A 20,422-nucleotide genomic window follows, 5' to 3' on the forward strand; every position below is an offset into this window, starting at 1 on the left:
ACACACACGCACTTACCTGAGGTGCCAGGAGGTATGAACTGTTTTACTAAAGCAGATTTCACTGGTGTTGAGGAGGGAGAGTTGAAACCACTGCTGTAGGGGCTACTAGTATTTGGGCTATAGGAGCTTGCGTAACTGACCGCACTGAAAGGGCTACTGTACAAATTCTGTCTCTTCAAAGCTGTATAAAAGAGGAAGAAAGTGACAAATTATAAGAAGGGAACCATCAAAACATTATTATAATACTACGCGATATCTTCAGCATGATTTAATTGCTATACAATCCAAGCAGTGCACTTCTGTCATCAGGGAGTTTTTCCAACTGATTTCTGAGTCTCCTAAGTACAACTGTATTGTCTTTTCTTTTTTATTGTCTTTTTTTTTTATATTGCAATTTATTTATTTGTCTTTTCAAATACTTTCCTAGTAGAAATCAAATCTAGAATTGCTACACCTGCTCTCTTCCGTTCAACATTCTCAGCCTAGGGAAGGAGGAGGGAAGTGACTCAAAAGACTAAGCTAAGCTATCTTAGTGTACAGCCTATGCAATTACATGCAAACCAGCGCACACCATCAAGTATCAAGGGCTACAAAAAACATCCACTTTGTATTTAGTGATAAAGAAAAGAGGCATCCCTGGATGTGAGAGTATACAAAACACAGCTGCCTTGATTACAGTCTGAATAAATATTCGATGCAACCCTGTGTACCAGTCTACCTTGGAAAATGAAAAAAACGATGCTACAAGAACAGCAAGTGCCCACTGAAGAAAAAAAAGTCCTTAGCTTATAAAAATACTGACAGAGAAAGACTGCTCTTGGCTACTGCTAAGGAGCCTACTGCATCACTGCAGCCATCCAAATATGATTTCCACATATAAAGCCAAATAATAAAATAAAACTTCTGAGGCAGTTACCTTTGATTTTTACTGTTTTTAAGTATCAGTCAACCCAAACAATCTTGCTCTCATTCTCCCTAGGTTTCATCCCAGGCTTTGTACAAGAACTGTAGCTACTCTCTGGGAGAGTATTAATATATATAGACAAAACTAAACCAGCCAGCATTCAAGGAGTATCTCCTGCAGTGGTCTTTTAGGGTGAAAGAACAATTAAGTTGTACATAAACTATATGGGAATGCTGTTAGTTCATGTCTAGTTCTCCAGAATTCAGAGACCTGTCCAGACCACACAGTATTTCAACAGCAACCCCAAGACTGGCACCACAGAACCAGCAATACCACCTATGAACTTCCCCAAAGCATGTACCAAAAGGATTAAAAAAAAAAAAGGTTAAGCATAGCAAATGCGTTTGTATCTCTGGATACCAGGAACCTGCTGGGCACTCTAAAGCAGAAAACATGGTCAAATTAGTGTTGCAGTAAGATCTGTAAGTGCTGTTTGAATCTACCACTTCAAAAGGTTTCTCTGAAAGTCACCAGGACAATACAAGCCACACAGTGGTTATTCTTGTCTACTACTCTTCAGTTTATTGAAGAACGTAACTAAAGGAATCAATCAGGAGAGTATCCCTTGTTCAGTTCAGAAAGTATTTTTCAAGTACAGGAGGATCACACATCTCTGTGTTGCCACGTCTTTTACCAGGTTAGACCAAACGGCCACTGCTTCAAACGCAACAATCCGCACTAACGCTTCTTATAAGATCCACTTTTTATTTTGGTTGTTTTTATCGACTATTTAACACTTCAGCCAAATGAAGTTCTTAAAAGCATGCCAAAAAGTTGGCTACCTTGACATGACATTCGTTGAGGCAGAAGCCATAATCACATCTTCTACAGTTTTGCATCAGGTGTGGTAAACATCAAAAATCTCTTATCAAAATAGAGTACTTAATGGCTCTTTCAAACAGACTGTAGCATTATTCCCTTCTATCCAGTTCTAATGCTTTGGGATTTTTCTATCCATGAACATAAACCCTATATGCAACGTAAGAGCTAAAATGGAATACTTTCCTCTACTACTGATCTTAAATATCAGTGCTAAAGTGTTTTCAGATGAATTTTAACTACTTGGAAAAAAAATCCATGATGATCTCTGTTTCCATAGTCGCCAGGTTACAGTGTATGATTTGTATAGCCACTTAAATGAGTGTTTTGCTCAGAAAGTTAGTTTTTATTTTAACATGACAGAAAATGGAACTTCAGTGGGGGAAGTGGGAACCAAAGGAAATTTGGTCAGTTTTGGTAAAGTCAGTTTCTTCAGTGCTGTAAGAATTTTATGCCAAGCTGATAACTGAATTGTACTTGAACAAAGAAGCAAGTACGTCACAAAATACTGAACTGAAAGCTAGAGATCAAAATTTTACGATGTATAAATCTAGATTAGATTAAGTTGTAGCTCACCTAGCTCATAGAACCTAAACTTCATAAGAATTTTGAAACTATGCATATATACTATAAAATGACAAGAGGCCTCGCAGATGTGTGGCAATACACTCAGGCAGGTTCTAGGGGAAAAAAAAATAAATCAGAAATTGAGCCCTTCCAAAGAAAAGTGTGACATTTCTGTAACTGAAAAAGGGTTTCAACTAGTGCAGTAACAACTAGGCTACTGATAGCAGCATATTTAAAACAAATGTATTCCATTCTGCTATGTCAGACATCTTGACATTTATTTATTAAAAAATTTTATTTGGTGTAAGATCTTTATTTATTTGGACATTATAAAAAGCCAAATAGACTACAGCTGCATGAAACGCTGCCTTCAGAGGCAAAGTCTGCTTCAGCATCTCCTCCTGCTCCACTCTGTGCATGGTCACCACCTCCTCAGCTGTTCAATATAAGCCGTGGATAGCAGAAGGCAGCAGAGGCAGAAAAGGCAGAAATTGAAGTTGATTTTACAGCAGATTCCTTAAACTGCACCTTCTGTAAAGAGCCTCTCTGGTATTTAAACCAGTAAATATTAGTATTATTTTTAGAGTGCAAAAAAACAGATGGATGTTTTATATTCTACTTTTTAGATCTTTCACTCTAAGTCTTACAGGGAATGTGCTAATTTCATGAATTACGGAATCCAATGAATTTTAGCCAGTATTCTTAAGGTACCTCCAGTTTATTTTGAGAATATCAGAAAGGAAACCTGGTTTTATTACAAAGCTCAATTAAAAGGGCAGGTAATTACAAGCAGGCTGTATTCTGTTTGACTCTGATGAGAACTCCTCTGACAGCAAGTGCTTTTAGCATTCATGTAGGAACCCCAAAGTACCTATTCCAATTGAATCTTTGTTCTCACACCATGAAGAATAATTTCCCATCTCTTGCTGAAAAGGATGGTTTAAAAAACCCTAAAATATAAATATGCACAACAGTTCTTTATTTTGTATTTACTAAACAGACTTTCAAAATGTTAAACAAATTTGGAAACAATTGAATTACTGCTTAACCTTTAAAACAGGCTCTTTATACATATCCACAATGACAAAATATTTATCACATGCAGATTTCTTCAGATGAAAGAAAGCATTCTTCCATTACATATAGAAAAGTACTCCCTGGTACATGATGAAATTTTTGTGGTACAGCATTTTTCATCCTAGTCAAGTACAAACTTCTACCTCCCTCAGCACTGTGTTTTTCCCCAGGAAAAAAAAAAAAGAGCTCTATCCAAACCATTTTTCTGGTACAGAATTCCAACAGGGATTTCTCTAATTTAGGAAGGCAGTAGTTTTACAGCTCAAAATATGGTCTTGCTTAGGATTGTCAGACAACATTACTAAGATCAATTTTAACATGAAAGTGATTTTATATTAAATGAAACATTATGTTAGAAAAGATTACACATTAGCCTTCAAAACACCACATGATCAGCGTTTTTACATTATTGCATATTTTCTTTCATAACATTCACAAACAGCATGCAGCACCTAGTTTATTTCAGTCAACAGCTGGTTAAATTGATCTTGAATCTCTCTTTCACTCTGGAAGAGAGGAACAAAAAAATTTGTGTGCAGAAAACTGATGCTTAGGTAAGTTCAGAAGACCTACTTTATGAATCAAGACCAACTTTTCCAAATGATAGAGATCTGAAACGTGTTTGTTATGATTAAGTGACAAATTTATTCTAGTAGTCACTGTGGTAATTCAAAACAATCATTAGGGAATTCCATCACTGAGACCAAGGTTAGGTAAATAATAGTTGGTTTTGAACAAGCTCGGTGCTTAACTAAAAAAAAAAAAATCAAACACTCAGCATGGAAAACATTTAAGTTTCTACACACACAGACACACAGTTCTACAGGCTGTAGTGATCATGCATTTGATTTCAAGTATTTAAATAAAAAAATTACTGTTGTCTCGGGAAAAATTGCAACATGGCCAAAGTTACTCTTTTCTAGTTCTATACAACTGTGTCTTGTGGCATCTCTTCCAAAAGTTCTTCCTCCTGGGTGTAGTATTTCTGTGCTCCTACAGTTGCTTTCTTCATGTGCTTACTTGTAAAACCCAACACCATTTTAGATCACCATGTGGTGGAAATGCTGGTTTCCAGCCAACATGAAATGTACTCCTGCACTTTTGACCAGGGACTTGAGGCATGGCTACGAGAAGTCTTTGCACCAGAATATGCCTTAAGGTTCACTCTAGTCTGGACACTCTTCCAACACCAGTCACAGGACTCTCTGCAACTGTAAACTTGAACTCAGGAGCAAAAAGGCATTGTGCATCCTGAGTTCTCAGTAACTGCTCACAGGATCATGGAGCTGAAAGCCCCTCTTCCCTTCTTTTATCACCACACAACGGAAAAAGATTGTAAGAACAAAGAAAAGCTGGAATACAAGAGCACATTTGAGACTGAGAAACAGCAAAAAGATTACATTACAAAGATATAATAGGAGCTGACAAAGCTAAAATCATCAAGGCAAAAGAAACATCTACAAGGATTCAGGAGAGAAAGTAACAGTAGTATGAAAAGCATTATCAATGGAAACTGGAACTGAAATTTCTTAACCTATTACTAGCTACTGTTTCAGTTAAGTGACGGGTCCACAAGGGACAAATGCGACGTGAAATACAAAGCCCAGCATATTCTGGAAATCCTGGTGTAGAATCACACAAGGAGGCACTACTTGTCTTTTCCAGCGGAGCTTCCTGCTACCCTACTGCTGCAAGTGGTCTGGCTGTTCTGAAGAACAATTTTTTTCTGTAACAAGTTCACTTTTCCATGCAATCTTCTCCAACTAGCAGTATTACGGCCCGTCTCTTCTACCAGTAATATTTTTCCTTAATTAGTACTATAGGCGATCTGCTGTATTCTTGCAAGTGTCCCTGCCAGAAGCAGATTCTCAAGGATATGGAAAAAAAAGCGAAGTTGCCTAGACTCGGTTTGAACGACCAAACTTTTAAGTCTGTCCATTTCATATGGTAGTGTCCTGCCACTCTGCTTCTACCGTGAGTGAACTTTTAAAGATATTCTAGGGGTTACAGAATTTGTGGTACTTCTGGAATATTTATACTCACCTCTGAAAAAAGGACAAAATTATTCATGTTTAACCTAACTACTATATGGTCCTAAATACTTAGTTAAGTCACACCATAAATTCTTCAGGCTCCCAAATTTGCATAATTTTTCATAAATCCCCATGCCCTGGGCACTTTTCATTGTTTAGAATTTCAGTCTATACCTGTAGGAAGCTTGTTAACTGTTCAGGAAAACTTTTAATAGACATTTGTCAAGGCTGCTTACACAAAGCGCAAGAAATACGGAAAGAAAAAAGGTGACTCATACTGAAGGCGCTTTCACCATTTTACTCACTAGTTTTACAAAAATGAGAACTGGATTTTCATGTTATCTACCAGCAATGTTTTCAAGTTTTATTAAGAACAATCTTTGTACAAATCAGAATAAAGACTGAATTGCTCCAGAGAAGAATCCAAAGAGGGGGAAAAAAGTTCCAGTCAAACTCAGCAAAGTTCATGTATAACTATATGAAGGGTGGTTGGGAACACTTCTGGAACTAAGTTTTCAGATATTCTTAGCCCAAGTCCAATCATTCTGTTAATTCCTGCAGATAATTAAAAAAAAATGTTGTCGCATAACACCAAAAAGAAGATGGACATATGGGGCAAGAATAGATATTCATAGTAAGACAGAAAGGAATATCTCAGCATAACGTTTTTTTTTTTCCTCCAGTAAAAATAGGCTCAAACAAAAGCTAAAATAAAGCAATTTTTGGAAAAGACTGAGAGGTTAAAACAAATGTAGAACATTCACTGGGAAAAGCATTGCTGGTAAGTTATCAAGAAAATTAACAAAGAAATCAGATGAACAGAAAATCCTAATCAGACCTTCAGCATTTTGCTGCTAATTTGACATCAGAAAGGCTGAGAATGAAAGGATGAAGACAGTAGGCTTTCTTCCTCAAGGGCCAGGCACTCAGTCCTTTCCCAGATTCAAATATAACCAACTATGCTGTGTCAAGAAAGAATCAAACTCTGAATTTCTTCATATAATGGTGACATCATCTTAAATTACTTGGGATGGGAAGAAAATGAATCAATATTACCTCCCCCAAAGTATTCAAGAAATTCAGCCTCAATTTTCTTAGATGGAATAAAGCAGCTCATCTAGCAAAAAACTAATCTCTGTGGTAACGTACTGACATCGCACAACAATTATGCTAGTTTAATACAAGCCTTCTACTTTAAAGCAAGATCTCCAAGGTAAGGACATCGGCCAAAAGTTTTCAGAAAGAAACACATTTTTACTACGCAGGTGAAGTAACTCTGTAATCCTGACTCCTGGCTAATGCTTCCTTTCATTTTAGTCAGTGCAGAAAATCAGGAGAATGGATTACTGTTTGCAGACCACGACAACTTTAGACAGAAGTAACTGCTGCGTCTCATCCTTTCCTCTCACAGCTATTATTGGCTGATTCTGATCCCTCTAAACTATCTTCAGAACAAATATGCACAGCCCAGTGGAGTTAGTATGAAGGAACTCACCTGACATCGTCTGTTCCAGCCTGTGGATCAGTGACTTTTTAGCACTTTCAATGTCAGGACTTGGGTAATCCAACACCTGCCTGCACCAAACTAACGGACTAACAGATTTTTGCACTGGAGTCAGTCTCTTCTTTGGGGACATATATAGCCTGAAAAGAAGAAATAAAAATTATGAAGACCAAATGGGCATTAAAAAGGGCATGTAAGAAAATACTGCACAGTATGCTATTTCCATTCTTGTATTCTACCTACAGTACAATCCCAAAATATAATGAAAGCACAAGCTTTAGTTTAAAATTAACGATTTTGGATACACAGTAATACTAATAACACATGGCTATCCAAAGACTTCTGTCAAGAGCTGATGCCTACATTGCTACTCTGTGAAAAACTGATTGATATGCCAGAAACAAACATCTTTCCTTTTCAAACACAGGTATATGGACAATTTCACTCTGTCGCTTAAACACACAACTGAGGATTGATCTTATTGATTTAAGTAATATTCACCTTAAAGAAGGAAATGAAGCACTACCCAGTATGCAACCGTAGTTTTCCTAAATGCAAAGATGTTGGCAAGTGACAAGCACCTTAACAGCCAAGCAACAGTGCTGAAGTACACAGGACATCTCCTATTTCAGTATCCTCGAATGATACGCATTTTCTTTCTACTTATAACTTGTACCGTAGCACCTGATTCTTTAATTTTCATTTGAACACAGAACAAAGAGACTATCTTTGTCCTAAGGGGTGGACAGTCAAGCATTAAAAACAAGGAACAACAGATAATGCATGTAGGAGAGTAAAGGGAAACAATGAGACCATATTGTTCTGGAGGACATGCTGAGGCCTTTGCCCATCTGCAGCCCCATTCATCTATTTTAACTTCAGCATTCCACGATGGAAGAAATAAATACTCCATTTGAAAGCCTCTAAACATGTAGCTGAAAACTCACCCTCCCTCAACAAACAATTTAAAGGCAAAGTCAAATCCAATCAGACACTCACAAGACAGATATTTAAGCCTTATCTTTGGACTAAAAGCAAACTCGGACATTTGCTTCAGCAAAAGACAACAGTGATCTGCAAGATCTGCAGCTCTACCTAGAGCTTTTGCATGTGCAGAAATGGTTAAATGAGCGTTTCTTCTAGGAGTATCCAATGACAGACTTCGTATCCCAAGTGAATATGGTTGTATGCTTCACACTGTGGCTTAGGAGCATTTGACAGCCTAGTCAGCATGCTTCTACACAAAACTTCCTGTTCCCTTTATGCCAATGACAGCAGCAACACAGACGTTATTCTCCACTGGTCTATTAAGAGATTATTAACTGACCCTTCTTGTGTAGTTCTTGGTTTGTTTTTATAAACAGCTTGAAAGGATTTTATTTTTAATTACTGTTATTAAGGTTGCTTCTTACAAGAGCTTCCCAAAAAGCATATTTAAAAATCACCAGGAACATCTTACCCAAAACACCGATCACTTTGTCCAGAGCATACTCTAATACATTCTTCCCCCAAACACCACAACTAAAAGGCTACGTCTGCAAATGCAGAACGGAGGATTATGACTACTTATCAGGTTTTCACATGAAACCAAAGCAGCTTGTAACAACGCAAACAAAAAAACAAAACAAATGCTGCCCATGCAGCTTAATGCCCTGCATGACACTGGGCGGAGGGTACCACTGATTTTGTATAGATCCTTGTAAGCACTGCCCATAAGGAAAGCTAGGAGCCCGTCACATATTTATATCAAATATCCCTGGAAAGGACAGGAGCTTCTTGATTTTCACAGTCCTATGGCAACAATTACACAAATTGCTGTACTTTATGCAGTGATCTACATGCAGTTAAAGACAACATTTAACACTTACTAGCTCTCTAAAGCTTTGTATGTACTTTTACTGTCTTTCCTGCACTCTTGTCTGTCCTAAGACAGGGTTACACAGTACAGGGAAGCGTCAAAGGCAACAAAGCCAACTCGTGTGCTGTGCGGAGAGGACTCCCGGCTCCCTGGATAGCTGGCATGCCGTGCTGTGTTTGAGAAGTTCCAGGCACATTTGAAGTGTTTACAGTAATACCCAGTGCAACGGGCAAGAAATTAAAATACGCATCCCCTTTTTAAAGATGCACACAACGGTTATCCTGAACGAACCTACAAGACTGATCAAAATGGCACCTGATATTTTAAACTCCACCACATTATTTTCTGCAATTTGCAGCTGTTGCATTTGTTTCACAAATAGTTTATCTACTGAAACAATTCAGGCTTACACAGCTCCTACTTTCCCACTCCCCTTCAGACCAAACACATACTGCAGACTCTCCCACCTCTTTCCAGCCAGTCGCTTTTTGCCTTTGAACATTTTTGTTTCACCCTACAGATCAAGAAAGGCAGAACTTGAGAATATTTCATGCTACCCCACTACCTCATGATAAGCACGTGTGCATCAATGCAGTAACACAATGACTCTTTCAAGACGGTTTCTTTTACATTGTGCAATTATCAATTCTCATTATTACAAAGCAGCAATCGTTATTCTGCATCTGAGAAAGAACAGCCAATCTTAAGTTTTGAAACTGACACAGTTCTACTCACTTTGCCTAATTTTAATCAAGACAATTAAGATCAAGGGCAAGGCGAAGGACTGGAGTCACGCTTCTACTCTCTGTTCCCAATAGCAGAAAGGAAAAAAGAACAGAAAGGATACTGCAGAATTAAAATAAGCATGTAGAAATTCCCTCATAAAGCTAACCAATCATCTCTGTCAAACTACCGCTTGACTCAAAGGCAGCAGGCCCCCTCTAGCTGAAGAGCTTCCCAGAAAAGACTCGTTCCCATTTGTACCTGTTCATGTGTTCAACAGCACCATGACTGCTGATTGGCAGCACGGCAACTCTAAGGCTGAAGATCATCAGTAGCTTCATACATCTTTAAACACCACTAAATCACCTTCTAAAAACAGGAAATGGAAAGCGATTGAGGAAGCTGACAGCTTACAGTTACCACCCATATTTCAAATGTTAGCACACCAGAAAAATTGCACTGTGATCCACAAGAGAGTAGGGACACAACCAGAGTTTAGTGCCACAAGACCAAGTAAAAGAAAACAGTACACAGAAAGAAGCTCAGGGGCTTTCACCTGATTTGAAAAGATATTAAGAAGCCCAGGCACTATGACTGTGCTGCACACTGTACCATTTCCTTCCTTCAGCAGTAACACTAGTCACTATGTCACAGCAGCACCCATCTGAAATTTTAAGTAGTCAGGGACTCTACAGATTAATCTTAGGAAGACACAGCACAAAAATGGAAAAGCTTTTGCAGAAAGACAACTGTCACTACACGCTCATATGATAATGCCAGCCTAACATGGCAAGCCACAGCACGCTGCACTGGGACACAGCTGAGCTGGAAGAAGCTCTGAAGAAAGAGGACGGGACACTGAGACAGGAACGGATTAGTTCCACAATCATTACCTCACCTGATGAGCACCTTCCACCGCACTGCGTTACAATACAAGCAGCTAGTTGCCACAGGCACGAAGCCAGGAGCCAAGCTTCTAACCAGGAAGAAAAGAGGAGTCTTTCTGAACCAAAACCCTTCTGCTGCTCGAGTGCAGGAGAAAAACACGCAGATGAATGTGAAATCGCAGATCAGATTAGATGGAAGACGGCAAGCTGAAGGACCTGGAGTTAAAGCTTGTTTATTTTGGTCACATTAGCTTTAAGCAAAAAGTCACATATGATAGAGACAAGGAAACATCAGTGGACAAAACACATCACAGACAAAAGTGGGATGAAGAAAGCAACTTGAAGAGAAGACCCAAAGGAAAAATGGATATCTAAGGACAGATCAGTAAGACACTCCCCTAGAAGAGAGGGGAAAAAACACAAGGTAAAGCTACTAAAAGTAAATAAAGCAACAGACAGGAGTATAGGACAGCCTTGGAAATCCAGTTTTGGACACAACAGTATCAACCTAAACTTTTAGATGAAACTAAAATTCTTGGAGATACTATTTGGAGCACCTTGAGATAAATTTTAAGGTGAATTTTGAATAAACAGCTACAGGTAAAAAACTGAAGAGACCCTCTGGTTTTAAAGGAAAAAAACACTATTTAGCATCCCTGAACACACTTGGCCCACAGACTTCCTTTTGTCTCCTCCTGCATCCCTGTCAAGTACTGGATGTCTCTCAAAAACAAAGAGATGAATACTACAAAAATGCTTTGACAGCCTTTATACCAGTAGAGAGTTAAAGAATCTGGACTTTCTAATCGGACAGGTCTCATTAAATCCTCCTATTATAATTGCACTTCTAACTACATGGTGTTATTTTCAAGTAAAAGTGGAAAGTTTCAGGGCTTGCAAAGCACACCTGGGAGCAAAACTACCACAACAATTAAAGACCAGTTAGTTTCTGGAAATTATAGCCCTTGTTCATTTCCTCATCTCAAAGGAATATGTCACTGTCTGAGAGAGATACTGTAAAAAAAGGACGAGGCCTTCAAGAGCTTGGAAGACTCCTGTAACACCATGATGCAGCTTTCCTGGAACTGTCACACAAACTCTGTACAGACTTTGGGAAGGTTTTCACAAGGAATTTGTTAGAGCACGCATACTCTAATATGGTATTGTTGTTACTTACAGGGAAAGAAGTTGAGAAGTTTCGTGTCCTGTTAAACATGTTCCAAAATAAGCCTGTTTAATTACTAGGCTCAAGAGCTCTACCAACACCTATAAGAAGGCAGAAATGCGGACCATGCCTAAACAAGACATGATTATGAGGCACATTTTAGCAATATTTTTAAGACAATAAAGGAAATCTGTACCAAAGCTTTCATGATATACAAATATCAACCGTATTTAAAAGCCATAAATATCACACAAAGTCAGAAATGGAAAGACATTATTCCTTGGGATTCTTTCAGCAGTCCCCAAACATCTATTTCACAACAAAATGGATATCTCAAGGACATTAGTCTTTGATGTTACCAGTTGTTACACTTAATTAGCTGATAATTTCTGTAATCCTTACTCATCTCACATGCTTCTTGTCACGTTGTGTTCCTAGCTTGAGGAGCCTTTATCTGAATTTGGTTAAAAAAAAAAAACACCACAGACTTCAAATCAGATTCATACTTAGTCTGCCAGAAAATGAAAAGCATTGCTTTCTCTTTTACTTAAATCACCAGGCTGGAATTGATCCGAACCCGTTCGGTTTCCAAGAGGCCCAAGCCACATTGACACAGAGCAGTTTTAGCAGCCCAACAGGAAATTCTGCAATGCATTTCCAGCAGTGGGATGTCACCCAGGTGCAGCTCTAGCCTAAAACACCCAACATTTTGCTAGTTTACCATGGCATACTTTAGAGTCCCAAAACATAAAGCCAGTGCTCACTGAACATTAAGCAATGAGATGAAAGACGATCACTGCGAATCATTACAGATGAGAATTGTATTTTTATCCTCTCTCAAAACAGCAACATAGCCAGCTAATTGGAACGGATGACAAGAACAGAAGTGTAAACTATTAAAAATAGGTATCGCTTTTACAGAAATAGCTGCTGAATGACAGCGCATGGAATAGTAAGAGTACTTGCTTTCTATTTTAAACAGGCTACCCAACCAATATAAGGCCTTCAGAAACACTGAAAATATTAATTTGAAATATTAACGTGAACAACAAATTTCAGTAATTTAACTTTAAACATCCAGCAAATGCCTTCTGTCTAGAAATAAAGTCGGCCAGCCATGGGCTACTCCTGCCCTACCAGGGAGGCTTGAAACTGAAGTGAAACGTGACATGAAAACACCGGTCAGCACAGGCTGGCTTTTATAGCAGCATCATTCAAAGAGGATGCAACTGCTCCGAAGTTCGCTGGGCAGCACGTGTAAAGCAGATACACAGCAACCTCTACACTTTGCTATGCACATGCTGCATACAAGTTTGGGAAAAAAAAATCACCACAGGTTTTGCTTTCCCTTTTAAAAGAAAGTTTCTCTGAAAGTGACTGTGCAACAAGTTACCCCAAAGCCAGTTACAGCGTGGATCCACGGTACGTTAACTACGCTACGGTAATTGTCCACGTGTGCACACTTATCCTGCAATAAACTGGAGACAGCTCACTTTTAAGCAGCAGCACAGCAGGCCACCCTGCGTACTGTTAGCGAGTCATCTCCAGTGCGCTACATGCTCACGCCCAACCTCGTCACGCCAGCACGCCAGGCAGCTGTGTACTGCCTCCTGCCTCTCTGAAGACTTCTCCACTCCAGTCCCCCTTCCTGCCCTCCTGTCTTTTTAATCGGTTTACAGAAAGACCTGATCACACTGAAATCTGAAAAAAAAAATCAATCCAGACTGGCTCAAGAACAGCTAAACAGGCACACTTATACAAATGCATCGCCAAAGTTAGTGTTAACTTCTTGATAAAGTCATTAGTAAGCCTAAAACAAACTCTCGGCAGGACTAGGTAAAGTTCAGTACACTGGGCACGTGTGCATGGGGCTATTTGCAACGTCAGGACCATATTAGGAATAAAGTCTGAGCCCCTTAACTCGGATTTGGAAGCACTAATCTAGTGTGAGCATTACATGTAAAATAACACAGTTTTAGCAGTGAAGAAAGGTATTTCTTCTGCCACAACGAGGCCACAGACCACTTCATGATGAGGTCTGTGAATACACAGACTGAAAAAATGCCCACATTACACAAAGCTGAGAGAACCAGTACCCTTCATCATCTGTGATCTCCCACAGCAACATCCTCCTGAAGTCAGCAGCCAAGACAAATCTAGGCTTCTCTGTGCAGACGAATCAACAGCTGAACCAACTTTTAACGCTCAAGCTGTGATTTAAATTTAGTTTGTTTCCATCTGAGGTTTCCTCAATTGGTAAGTGGATTGTACCTCTACAGAGGTATAATCCTACAGTTCAAATGGGATTTTGGGATAAGCAGGAGTGATCCAAATCCACTTGAATCACGAAGAGTTCACACAAGGATTAATTTTAGTTGAGTACATTCACTCTTTTCACAGTTGATTCAACTGCTTGTTGAGTGGCCTTGCGTAAGCAAGGCCTTAAGAGTAGGATCTTTACAAAAGTCTAAGAGAAATCCACTTACATCATCCCTCCTATTTTCAGAGTTGTTTCTTTTTGGCTGATCCACTAGTGCTCTCAAAATTTCCAGCTTCATTTAGAGCAATAACCTCTGCTTACCAAATGCACAAAGATCTGGTTTGATTTTTTTTTTAAATTGGCGTTCCTGCCTATGGCAGAGGGGGGTGGAACTAGAAGATCTTTTGAGGTCCCTTCCAACCCAAGCCATTCTATGACTCTGTGAAGATAAAGTCATCCTACCTTCATAAGAAAAAAATGTCTTAAGACTACTTAGTGCCTCAACAGTTGAATTAAATGGTCTTCAGAAATTGCAGGAGTTTGATTTCCACTTAAAATAAATAATTTGGAAAAAAAAATTCACTTGCCAACTTTTCAATCTAACCAAACCACATCTATCATTAAGTGCATAGTAAATTACAGCATGAAAGGACAAAGGTTTTTTTTTAATTACATATTGATATTTCTTGACATGTGCTACAACAAGTAAATGTTTAAAACTACTCATTTCAAGTTCTTTTATCTCTCAGTCACTGTCCTACATCTAACACAGAACTTTAGTGTTATAGTCACTATAATATTAGGAAAGGAGCAAAGACTTGCAGCAAACTGCACTTCAGTTCTGTTGTCTTTTGAGGACTGGAATTTGCATAGAAACGCAACTGAAGCCACAATAACAGGCAGCATAAGTGCCAAACACCTGACACCAGCAAGCGCGGTGCTGAGTGAACTCTGCTGCCTGCCCACGAGCGCCCAGAGCTGCGTAAACAAAGCCACGCTGCATTTATGTCATCACTGTCACCGTATGCTGTTGTGACATTAACTTTCACTGAAGAGATGTATTATGGTTCCCACGATTTAGGATTAGAATAAAAATAATAACAGCTATTGTCACTAGAAAACATGACACTCACAAATTTTTCCATCCCGCTCCAAACTTACCGTACAAATTCAGAATATTTTATTTCCCTAACGTGCTATAAACCAGTAGATTACAAGGCATAAGTTGGGAAATAAGAGTAGCTGTTCTGCACGGACTCGTCATCTGGAAGATGATGCCTTGTTTTATTTTAGTAGGCTTGTGTTGGATCAGAATAAATTTATGCTCTCATACTTCTCTAGTGGATCAGGCTAGATGTCAGGCTAATAGCTTAATAACTTATCTGAGGAAATATACACACTGTATTCTCCCTGAGCAACGAAACACTGCCCACGCATGAAATCATTTAAGTGTTTTTAATAGCATTAATTACTCTGATTTTCTTTTTTTTAACAAAAGTCTGTTTGTAAGGGTGTTAGTTCTAGAAAAAGACCTTTGCAGCTGAACTTTATAACCATCTCTGAGCCAAGTCGGACTGCTTTTGTTACTCTTTTCTTCGCAGTACACATTTGCCCTGCATTTCCCTGTTGACACCATGCTCCTCCCCACTGCTTCTCCCAGAGCTCTTATGTTGCTCCTCAACTAGTGTCATGGGAAACTTCAGAAAGACAGCTGGAGAACAGCATGACGTTAAGAGAAAGGAAACCTTCTTGATTCACAGTAGAAGCTCATCAAACTGTCACAAAGAGAAGGTGAGCAAACACCCGCTGGTGTTTCCGCTGGAGCAGCAGGGTAAGCAGTCCATTTAAAAAAAAAAAAAAAGAGGGATTGCCTAAAGTAAACTGTGGTGTTATAAAGCTAGCAATAAGTGAAACCATGCAAGCCAACACATTTCTGAGATGAAGGAGCACGTCACGTTTGCTGCCTTTATAGCGAGAAGAAATCCCGGCTTTCAACCTGCCTGATGCGTTTCAGGAAGTAGCACAGCACCGTGGCTCACCCTGCGCCACCCCAAAAATCCGTCCACAGGTCCCTCAACACCTCCCCGCCTTCCCAAGCTGTGCCACCCCATCCCACCGCCTCCGCGGCCCGAGCGGAGCCGGCTCTCGGCATACCCCCCCCGGCGGCCCAACAAACAAAAGCTGCGGGGCCTCGGCGAGGAGGAGTACCGCCATGTGCAGCCCCCGGACCCTCAGAGCCACAAGCCCTTCGCCAAGCCCTGCAGAGCGAGGCCGCCTCCCCGCACAAAGCCTGGAGCCGGGGGCCCCCGGAGCCGCCTTCCTCACCAGCCGGTCTCGTCCTCCTCGCAGCCGGCCAGGCGCTCCAGCTCGTCGGGCCGCAGCAGCGCCGCGTCGTCCAGCAGGCCGTCGCCTTCCCCGCCGGGCTCCTCGGGGGGCGGCCGCCGCCCCGCGGCCCTAGGGCCGGGGCCGGGGCTGAGGCAGCGGCCGTCGGCCGGCGGGGAGGAGGCGGCGGTGGAGGCGAGGAGGGGGGACCCCGGCGAGGCCCCGCTGCCGGCCGGGGGCCGCTTGGGGCTGGCGGGGCCGGCGGGCAGGGCGGCGTGGCGGCTGCGGAGCTGCTCGTTCTGCTTCTCCAGCTTCTTCACCAGCTCCTGCAGCTTCCGCACCTCCGCGTCCGCGTTCACGCCCGGGACCGCGTCCTCCATGGCGGCTGAGGGGAGGGGGCTCCTCCGCCCCGTCTACATGGCCGGGCGGCCCGCGGCTGAGGGAGGGGAGGAGGGCGGAGCGGGGCGGGCGCTGCCGCCTCCTCCTCAGCGGCGCCGGCGGGCGGCGGCGGGGAGGGCGGAGGGCTCGCGTCCGGCCGCCGCCGCCGCCATCTTGTCGCCTCCCTCCGGGCCGCCCCGCCGCGTGACGTCAGAGCGCTCAGACGGAAAGCGCCGCCGCCCGCCCGCCCGAGCTCGCTTCGCCCTCAGTTGGGGTGCGGCGGTTGGGGTGAGGGGGTGGGGGCGTGCTGCTCGCTGCGGGGGGGGCCTCGCCCTAGCGCCCCGAAGATTTGGGGGTGTGGGCTGCTAGGCATAAGTGCAGCAGGTTGGCGTGTGGAGAGCAGGATGGGGTCGCTTTGCCGCTTTATGCAGCGCTCTCCAGTTAAAAATTCTTACCTCTTTCTGCACACCCTTGTTTGAGAGGTGTGCTGTTATCTGCCGTCACAGTCAGACTCTTCCAGAATCCAGGCCTTTAATCCATAAATACTCTTTATGTAATAGTTTCACCTGAACAAGTATCACCTGGTGTTTAACTGCATCAAAGTACTTCTCGGCTGGGATATTTTAATAAAGCAGTTTCTAAAGTTAATAAAGCAGTTAATAAAGTTACTATCAGGGAAATCAGCTTTCGTTATTTGCTGGCAAAGCAAACTTTTTGTCAGAAGAAAACTACTACAGGTCCGCCTAATTGTCAAAAGTATAAAAGTATTAAAACAGTTTTGGCCCATAAAACAAGTAAGTCCCAAGGCCTTTGGGACCCTGCTAGGTATCACGCTGCTCATCGATGCTACGTTAATAACAATTAATTGCTCTCCAATTAATTGGAGATTGCTCTGTAAACAAGTTTGTAAATCCAGTTCATTCTCCGTATCACTCGGTACCAAGTGCCTTAATGAAATCCAGATATGTTCTATCAGCACAGTTAATTTTATTAACAGAACTTGCAGTCCTCCAAACAGCAAGAAAAGCAATAAAGTTTTTAATAATAAGGACATTTGGTGACCCTGTGACACTTCTGGTGACACTGCTGACAGTTCAATGGTTGGTGGGTGTAAAAGCAGACTTAACTTATATTGAGAAGTTTATTTTAACTCAGAGTATTTATACAATGATCATACAGTGTAGCTTCCTTATTCTTTAACTATCCTCAGACCAGATGTTGGCCACCTGCATAAATCATGCTTTTATAAGAGAGTAGGAAAGTTTGGTCCTCTCTGTCCTGCAGCTACTGGGATCAGGATGGGGCTGATGGCTGGGGACAGGAGGGGAACAAAGTGAGTGAGGCCTGAAGAAGGGCTGTGCTGGAGGAATGAGGCAGACAGCGCGGAGAAGAACTGGGACCAGAGAGAGCCCTGGGCTCCTGGGGGTGCTGAGTCAAACTGCAGCTGTTTGTTGTGATTTTGTCATCACAGGGCATCGGTCATCACAATGCGATGTAATGCCACAGCTCCAGGAGCGCTCTGAGGGCTGCTGACATCCTGCCTGTCCTCTGCTTCAGTCTTCCTCCTGTCTTTCCCCAGTCCCTTTTGTGGTCTGTCTGTCCCCGCGGTTCCCTACCCCAAATTTCTGTCCCCTGCTGACACCATTGCTTTGCTGCCAGCAGCGCTCACAGTTATTTCTCCTGACAAGATACACGCTGCAAAGATGTGTGGGTAGTGGGGAGGAAAGTGAGAAAAAAAAAGTTTGAATACTGCTGAATCATCTGCTATTTTTCCAAAGCATAAAGGCAATTGAGATGAACAAGGGGAGTCACTGGTTAATGGGCACCATAGTCTGGACTTGAGCAAGGACCATAATCTCGTTTTCTCATTCACTCTCATGCAGAGGGTGCCCTTCTCACATTTTGGGAGCTCAGGGGAAAGAAGGCTTGGACCAGAAGCCTCCCATTAAATATCAGGCCAATAATGGGCTTCCATAAGCAGCTCACTCTACGAATTTCAAGCTTGCGCTGGCCAGATGTGAGACCACACCCAAGCAGAGACCCCTGTCTATTTATACAGAAATAGCTTTAATTGATACGAATGCCACAAAAATGAAATCTTTCCACTGTCAGAAGGGCAAGAGAAATTCCTCTGCAAGTGAAATTAGACCTGTTGCAGACATTTTTTTTCTTTTCTTTTCTTTTTTTTTTTTTTCTTCTGAGCAGCTGCAGTTTGTGTCTATGCTGTCTTCTTTGTGCAGAGAGAGGGAAGGGGAAAGCAGCATTTCTGCAGAGTCTCAGGGACTCTGAAAGCCCCTCAGTGCACAGATAACACTATCAGGGATCTGTAATATTGAAATGGATAACAGCAAAGCGTAAGGACAATGGTCTCTATCTGTGTGCGTGCTTCTCTTTTCTGTCTCAAGGCAGGTTCTTCACTCACACGGTGAGAAGAACTGAGGAGCACTCCCTCCAAAGGAAAAGATGCCTGGGCAAAGTGCCCACGTCACACAAATAATTCAGCATGCAGCTGGCAAGTGGTTCCTGAGAAAAAGGCCATCAAGGAGCCCTGCTTTGATGCCCTTTTAGCTCTCTAGCATGGACAACTCTGTATTTTTTACAGCTGTAATTTGCTGTGTTGCTGCTTCTGTATCTTTGTTAGATTCTGACTTTGAAACCTTTATTTCAGTTGTCACCTGAAATAACAAAAGATCCCTCAGAGGGAAGAATACATGAAGATGGACAGGTGCACAGCGGGAAGTTAACATTTATAGCAAATATTTAACTTCTATATGGAAAACTAGATGGCTTTTCAAGCAGCTTTGTTTAGTCTCCTGAGGAAGATTGTTGCCTGCCAGACTTTTCAAAGGAGGTGTTCAACAGGCCCACACATGTTCTTGTTAGGCAGTATTTATCTAAAGTTTGGCAAAATAGTAAGAATCACTTGTCATTACAATAGCTAGCATGCACAAATATTGCATACACAGTGGAATAAGTGTATGTCCTTTTCAGAATTAGTTTCAAAATTCTACTGAAAGAACCTACATTGTAACTTTAATTATTTATGAAAGATGTCTCTGAGTGTATCTGGCCTTGTCAGTGGTGTGAAAACATATTTAGTGCATTGGGTTAGACTTAGGTTAGCTGGAAATACAGAAATACAGTCAGGGCTTTTGAACACATCTTCAATAACTGTGTTTTAGAATCTGTGAACAGCACTAAACATTTCAACAACACCTGTGGGCAAAATATATTTTAAAAGCCTTTACAAATCTTTTTAAAGGCAGATGACCTGCTCTATTTACTACTGATGCTACCCTGTGTGAAAAAGGACCTGCCTTCGATATGCTGGTCTTCTTACTAAGTTATAAGCCTGTCCGAAGGGCAGGTAAAATCCCATTTGAGTTCTGCTATTGAAATACATTTATCTTGGTTATCATCAAATAGAAAGTATATCTCTTTGGCATTAATTAACAGTTTTTTGTTTTTTTTTTTTATCTGCACAGGAAAGAAGATGTTAGCAGTTTGACCACAACCATGTTTAAACATGCTTTTATGCTCCAGATCTGGAAGAAGAGCAAGTCTGGGATACTGCACAAACAGATTTCTAATGAGACTAGAATTCATGGCATGCCATGTGGCTAGAAAATGTATGAATAAATACATGGTTCAATCCTTATAATTTGTATAATTAATTTAGGCTGATGACCCTTTTCACAGGTTGTCATCACAGTTGAGCATTGTAATAAATCTTTCATATCACTGCAGACACCCCAAGTAACATCTGACTGTTCACCCTCGGTTCATCATCACGGTATCCGAGTACCTTCCACAGATTTAAGGTCTTCTGCTCCTTGATTTTTTTGCATATCTGCATGTACTGTTC

The 20,422-nt window shown here is 41.4% G+C and overlaps 1 protein-coding gene across 2 annotated transcripts in view; it reads right to left on the reverse strand.

Annotated features, from left to right (window-relative positions):
- The window catches only part of SLAIN2 (SLAIN motif family member 2), a 36,010-nt gene extending 19,245 nt beyond the window's left edge, over positions 1 to 16,765 (reverse strand). Inside the window, exons 1-3 of one of the 2 annotated variants that reach the window (XM_083835670.1) lie at positions 16,183 to 16,765; positions 6,956 to 7,104; positions 17 to 181 (exon numbers count right to left, since the gene is read on the reverse strand). In XM_083835670.1, the coding sequence (XP_083691796.1) occupies positions 17 to 181; positions 6,956 to 7,104; positions 16,183 to 16,559 (691 nt within the window). In that variant the 5' untranslated portion in view covers positions 16,560 to 16,765. The remainder of the gene's footprint in view (positions 1 to 16; positions 182 to 6,955; positions 7,105 to 16,182) is intronic. The other variant, XM_083835671.1, reaches the window with a different exon arrangement.
- Between the last annotated feature and the right edge of the window lie 3,657 nt (positions 16,766 to 20,422).

Source organism: Anser anser (genome assembly GCF_964211835.1).
Source record: "Anser anser genome assembly, chromosome: 4".
NCBI lineage: Eukaryota > Metazoa > Chordata > Aves > Anseriformes > Anatidae > Anser > Anser anser.